The 6611-nt window shown below is 32.6% G+C and overlaps 1 protein-coding gene across 1 annotated transcript; it reads right to left on the bottom strand.

Annotated features, from left to right (window-relative positions):
* Positions 1 to 2572: 2572 nt before the first annotated feature.
* Positions 2573 to 3634, bottom strand: LOC111802586. The gene is made up of 3 exons (XM_023687009.1): positions 3413 to 3634; positions 2985 to 3317; positions 2573 to 2881 (listed from the first exon to the last, which is right to left on the bottom strand). Exons 1-3 carry the CDS (start codon positions 3542 to 3544, stop codon positions 2777 to 2779), a joined length of 570 nt encoding a protein of 189 aa, XP_023542777.1. The 5' UTR covers positions 3545 to 3634; the 3' UTR covers positions 2573 to 2776.
* Positions 3635 to 6611: the final 2977 nt, after the last annotated feature.

Raw genomic sequence — 6611 nt, 5'->3', positions numbered from 1 at the left:
CAGTCTACTGTTGCATTGTCTACCACCGAAGCAGAGTATATTGCAGTAACGGAAGCTTTTAAAGAAGCTATTTGGATGCATGGTTTGATCAATGACTTGGGTATTTTGCAGGAACATATAGATGTANAGAGCGCTATTTGTTTGTAAAAAAATCAAGTCTATCATGCTCGTACAAAACATATTGATGTCCGTTTTCACTTTATTCGAGAAATTATTAGCAAAGGGGATATTCATTTATTAAAAATTGGAACTACTGATAACCCTGCTGATATGTTGACAAAGGTGATCGCTGGTGAAAAGTTCTGGCATTATTTGGATTTCATCAACGTCGGAAGGAAGGAGTAGTGTGTTGACGTGGTAGCAACCAAATCAGTTATCAACTTGGAGATCTTATAAGGTGGAGATTGTTGTAAACTGTCATAAGTCCTATTCTTTACAACCTATTCTCAAGGTCTTCCTCATATATTTAGGCTTGTTAGTTTAGCGAAAAAAAAACCTATTCTCAAGTTTTGAGTGTCACATTGTATAGTAACTTCGGTGTTGTGAGTACATTTGTTCCGCTTTCGGCGCACAACATTTATGTTATTTGAAGTGGTAAGTAGTCATATTTTACATATTTATTTTTTTTTTGTTTATGGAATAATATTAATTTTATATGAGTTATAGAAAATCATATCACACTCGGGTCGTTTTAAAAGAAAGTTAGTTGATTAAAATTCACGAGAAAAAAAAACTTGCGAACAAAAAAAAACCCTTAAAAAAATGAAAATTGTAAAAATTAAAACACTTTTTTTTTTTAATTGTTAAAAGTTAAAACGATATTTTTAGGTTAAAGTTAAAATTTATTTTTGAGACAAATTAACCATATTTGTTTTTTACTCACAGGTAATTAAGGATTGAAATTTACGGAACGTTTATTTCGTGTGGTAAAAAGTGAGAAATGATTACAGTACTTTTTTCTTTGTTTGGTGGGGCCGCAACGAAAGAGGACAGCGACAAATTTTTTTTTTTTTTTTTCTTCTTTTTAAATTGTTTTTGTAAAGAATTAAAAGGAATAGAAATGGTTCCAAACCAAAAAAGGAAAAGACAAAAATAGAAAAAAAAGAAAAAAGAAAAAAGAAAAAGTAGTATTCAAAATATTAAATCATTTTTTTTATTGGAAGAATGTAGGAAATATTCACAAATAAAAATATAATATAATATTTTATAATAATAAAAAAAAAAACATAGTTTTCTCAAAATAATAATATTTATAAGAATCTCTCACCTTCATTCTTTTCATATTCTCTCCATGTTCGGTGACGTTGTCTATTGTATAAAGATATGGAACCAACGTATAAAAATTTTAGTGATGCCAAAAATGGCTTCAAGTCGATCAAAATCTGTGAGATCCCATGTCGGTTGGAGATGAGAATGAAATATTTCTTGTAAAGATGTGGAAACCTCTCACTAGTAGACGCGTTTTAAAACTGTAGATTAAAAAAGACAATATCGGCTAGCAGTGGACTTAGGCGGTTGGAAAGCTAGAGTAAAATTACAAAACCTACCTACTGATAGAGTTGTGTTGCTTGGAATCGTACTCTAGAATCTATAAAGTTTACTTAAGATGTGAATAAATCAAAACCCTAAAATGATTCTCGGGAAGAAGTTTCAATAAAGTTCGAAAAACAAATCAAGTTCGGGGTGGATTTTGTTTTCTCTCCCTAAAAACCCTAAACTTTTTTTTTTCTCTCCTCTTTTCTTTCACTTTTTTTCTTTCTTAATTAGGAAGGGTCACTAATTTACCCCTCAGATTTGACTTTGATAAATTTTTTCCAATTTTTTTTTTCCAATTTTCACTATTTTCTTTTATATTATTCATGAATTCATGTGATTTTCTAAAAAAAATTATGAAATTTGACGGTCGATATTTAATTTTCATACAGCTCGAGTGTTACGATAAGTTTTAAATACGACAACCTAAAACCCAAAAAAATTAAGAAACCCTTAATCGACGAACAAATTCAAATGGTAAAAAAGATCGAGTAACATTAAAGATTGAGTTATAAACCCTTTCTTTAAGTAAATAATTACTTCTAAAACCGTTATCACGTTCCTCGTAATTTTTTTAGATAAGAACTAAATAAAATTTTTCTTCCTCTCTGTAAAACATACGTTTTACCTATCACACCTAAATGGGGGAAAAAAAAACTAATGATCAATGTGCTTAATTAATTACGCTATCAACGAAAACAATTAAAGTGACGGTAGGAAGGTATGCAGCTTACTTACATTGGTCACTTCTTAATGGAAGATATTAAAACTCGATGAATACGAACTCCTTATTTAAGAAACATGAATAATGAACATCTTACTGAGAATAACTCACTCTTTTTTCTTCACTAAACATTTTTCTTATTGAATTTCTTCTAGTAAGGTTTGCACGAGATATATATTTTATATACAAATGAATATCTAATAAAAAGATCTCGACCTCGATATCAAATTGAATCACGGTTTAAGCAAAACTCAAACTATGAATACATTTCCTTGTTTAAAGATTAGATATTTAAATCTATACCTCAGCTTCTCGTTTAACCTAAATAAAATGGTAATTATTGATTAAATCAAAATAAAGACCTAATTTATTGAAGAGAGAAAACCACGAGTTGAAACCTAAAACGTCACGTTACAATGCAAACTAAAGAAAGATTTGAATACTAAGATTTTGAAGCATTCAACCAAACCAAGACGACATCATAAATCTTCAAGATCAGTCGATGTTTTAGACAAAACATTAAACATTGTATTGGACATCTTTGTATTGTGAAACAAACTTCTTCACCGTCTCACAGATCCTTTCACCTTCAGTGCTTTCAGATGTCGTCCCTTCTCCCACCATCTAGTTTTCAAGGGCCGTAATATAATTGATTTATGTAATTAACTAGAGGATAATATATATAGATTCATGTAATTAATTAGACAAATTTAATGTATTATCTTACCTCAGCTATTATCTTGTGAAAAACCCGATCTTTGACCGTTGAGTGATTGATATAGACGATCTGAGTTCCATTTTCTTGAAGCAGTTGAAGGATTTGTTTTAAAACCAAATGATATTCAGATCCAGTAGTCAAAAGAAACTCCAACGAAGAACCCACTTGATGAGCTTCGACTTGCACCAATAATCTTGCTTTAATTTCACTCCTCCTTGCACTTTCTTCTCCCAATTTCATTAGCTTCTCTTTCTTCTCTTTCAATTTCTCCACGTTCTCCTTCAATTGTTTTATGTAATTTGTGGCGTTTTCTAGCTGATCTAATAGTGTCGTTTCAGCTTCCTGCAAACAACTCAAAATTTTCTCAGAGTTACTCAAACAAATTCTCTCATCATCCAAACACGACGGTAAGAAAAAAAAAGAAAAGAAAAAGAAACCGTTGAGCTTTGATTCGGGACAAGAGAATGGAGCCTCGAGAAAAGGGCCTTCATTTCTGCTCTTCTATTTCTCTCGATGAGCTTTCGGTCGATCTTTGCCGATGATGGACAATGGATGAAGTTGTTCGCCATCGTTGGGAGCTCGAAAACCTTCAAAAATAAAAAAAAAATAAAAAAAAAAATGGTGAAATCACATATATATTATTATTTTGGAACCAAAAGAAATGGAGGCTGAAGCAGAAGCATTGGAACACAAATATGGAAGATTTATAGATATCTATATATTAAATAATTGTAAAAGTGACGTAAAGAACACAAAGGGGAAGATAAAAGCAAATGAGGGTTTGTTGGTGCTACCACAACCACAACTTTGGGTAACTTTCTAACCACATCAAATCAAATCACCCCTCAAGTTTGAATAAATGTTCCTGTCGTTTAACACGAACCCGAAATTTTTAGTACTTTTAAATTTTGTACGTTGTCTAAAAAATATTCTTAAACGTTTAAAAGTAATGTTAAAAATTTTATGAGGTGTGGGTAGATGGTTTTCGTTCATATGTTGTCGGTAAATTTTTTTTTTAAACTTCTTCTTTTATTTAGTTAAAGGAATTAATGCTATTTTTTAAACATAGTTCTAGCCGTTATTTTTGAAATTTTGAAAAAAGATGAAACTTTTAAAAATTCGAACGTATTTTTGAAACATCCTTAAAAATTTAAATACATTTTTTAAACAAAATACTAACGGTTTACCAGCCATGATAAGAATATTTTTGAATTTTTTTTTAAAGTTTAAAGATATTATCCAAAATTTTGAAAATTTTAAGGGAATGTTTAAGGAGAAAATACAAAATTTAAGAACATTTTAATTAATTTAAATAAAAATTAAAATTGTAGCATTTTATGAGAGAATCTAGTCAAAACTTGAGGTAAATTTCATAAAAATTCTCTATTGTCATTTTGTTTTTGACACATTCTAATCTTAAGTTAGTGTGTAGATCGAATTAGTGACAAACTCGGTAAAGGTAGTATTTAGAGTTGTTTATTTAACGTACGAAGGAAGGGTGCCGTGAGGAACAGCTTTGAATGGGGCGGAGATTCTCCGTTTAAACGGGGAATGAGGGAGGGAGTGGAGAGATATTTTTCCCCACTAGGGCGGAGATTCTCTCCACTAGGGAGTGAGTGGGGAGATATTTCTCCCCATTAGATAAATGAGGTCGGGGATAGAGATTATATTCTCGTTCCCGTCCTACTCTAAAGAGAAACTTTTTTAAGCTTCATTTCTAAGTTTCATATATCTCCAAAGATGAAGAAAGCTTTTTTATATTTCATTCCCAGCTTCAATACGTTTCATTTCATTCCCGGCCACTTGTACATCTCTAGTAGTATTGCGTGCCTCTTTAATGTAATAGGTTTGATCTATTTTGTAACAGCCTAAGCCCACCGTTAGCAAATATTGTCCTCTTTGGGCTTTCCCTTTTGAGCTTTCCCTCGAGTCTTTAAAACGCGTTTGCTAGGGGAATGTTTCTACACCCTTATAAAGGGTGTTTCGTTCTCCTCTCCAATCGATGTGGGATATCACATATTTAGACTCTAATTCCTCACTATCGTATTATCAACCTAATATACAACATTACTACAATGAAAGTAAGTGTCAAGTGCTTGAACGAAACTCATTAGACTACTTGTCTAATGCCTCGAGTTATATACAATATATGTTATCTAACTAGATTTAGAGTCGTTTGAATTTCCTATCCATTTAAGCGTTTTTCAAAAAACTTATAGAGAGATTTGAAAAGTTTTTTTAATTCAACCTGTAAAGACGAGAAGTGCTCTACACAATAGTAGGAGGCCGAGGCTGATGTAACTCTAGGATTCAGGTACCACATATGTTAAAAGTGGTGGGTTTTCCTAGACGACAAAGCTTTGTCTAACTTCACATGCTATGGGACAGGTTGCACTCTATTTGTCCCTACGACCAATAATTGCATGTTTCCATAATTGGCAACGTGGGTTATTGTAATAACCCAAAGGAAGTATAGAAAGTGAAGATTGTATTGAAAAAATTGGGCATTGGACTAAGTTATGTTATAAAATAGTGGTCTCTTGATTTTATAAGTTACAATAATTGCTTTCTTTTATTTTACTTGATCGGTTCAAAGCCAATTGAAAAATACATTTTTTTGACAGTTCCAGGTGTGAGATCTCACAATCCACAATCTCATATTGGTTGGGGAAGAGAACGAAACACCCTTTATAAGGGTGTGGAAACCTTTCCCCTAGCAGACAAGTTTTAAAGCCTTGAGGGAAGCCCGAAAGGGAAAACCCAAAGATGACAATATTTGCTAGCGGTGGACTGAGCCATTACAAATGGTATCAGAGCCAGACACCGGGATGTGCTAGTGAGGAGGCTGAGCCCCGAAGGAGGTGGATTTGGGCTTGGGTTGTTACATTAGGCTTGCATTTCGATTGATCCGACTTGAGTCTGATACGCTCGGACCCTTTCCTACTAGATGGTTAGTATGAATATCTTTTAGCTAGTTGAAATTATTTGGACTCAAGTTTAAATTATTTTAGAGGGACTTCTTAGATATAATTAAATTTTAGAGAGCAACATTAAACTACTATCAATGAGTTGTAGTAGCTGAACACGTGTCATATGTGTGATATGCTCTGATTTGTGATGTTATGTTATGTTACGCTACGTGATATGCCAAACAATATTATGGTATAAACTAAATGTCATGCTATGTTACGATAAATTATGTTTGTTATGAGATGTCATGATGTGCTATGATATGTTAGGTCATGATATGCTATGACATGCCATGGCGAATCATGATATGTTATGTTAGGCCATGACATGCTATGATATGTTTTGAAATAAGGAAATCTATTATGCACAATCTCCCTATGTCAAGGCTTGGAAGCTATATTATGTATGAAATAATGTAGAAGAATTATGGACGCATAATTACCAAGCTTAATGTGTTGAAAGAATGAAGGTTGTCTTGCATTATTTATTATGCCATGATGGGAAGTACAGGGACCTCATGCATAATTGTATGCTCACGGGCATTAGGATACTTCCCCATTATTATGAGTACAGACGCGTACACTATGAGACTAAAATGATCATCATATTTACCATGATGCTACGACGGTCACTATTCTCTGGGTGCCCGCCAATAATCCATCAAAC

Source organism: Cucurbita pepo, chromosome LG09 (genome assembly GCF_002806865.2).
Source record: "Cucurbita pepo subsp. pepo cultivar mu-cu-16 chromosome LG09, ASM280686v2, whole genome shotgun sequence".
Classification (NCBI taxonomy): domain Eukaryota; kingdom Viridiplantae; phylum Streptophyta; class Magnoliopsida; order Cucurbitales; family Cucurbitaceae; genus Cucurbita; species Cucurbita pepo.
This window is presented reverse-complemented; position numbering and strand designations above follow the sequence as displayed.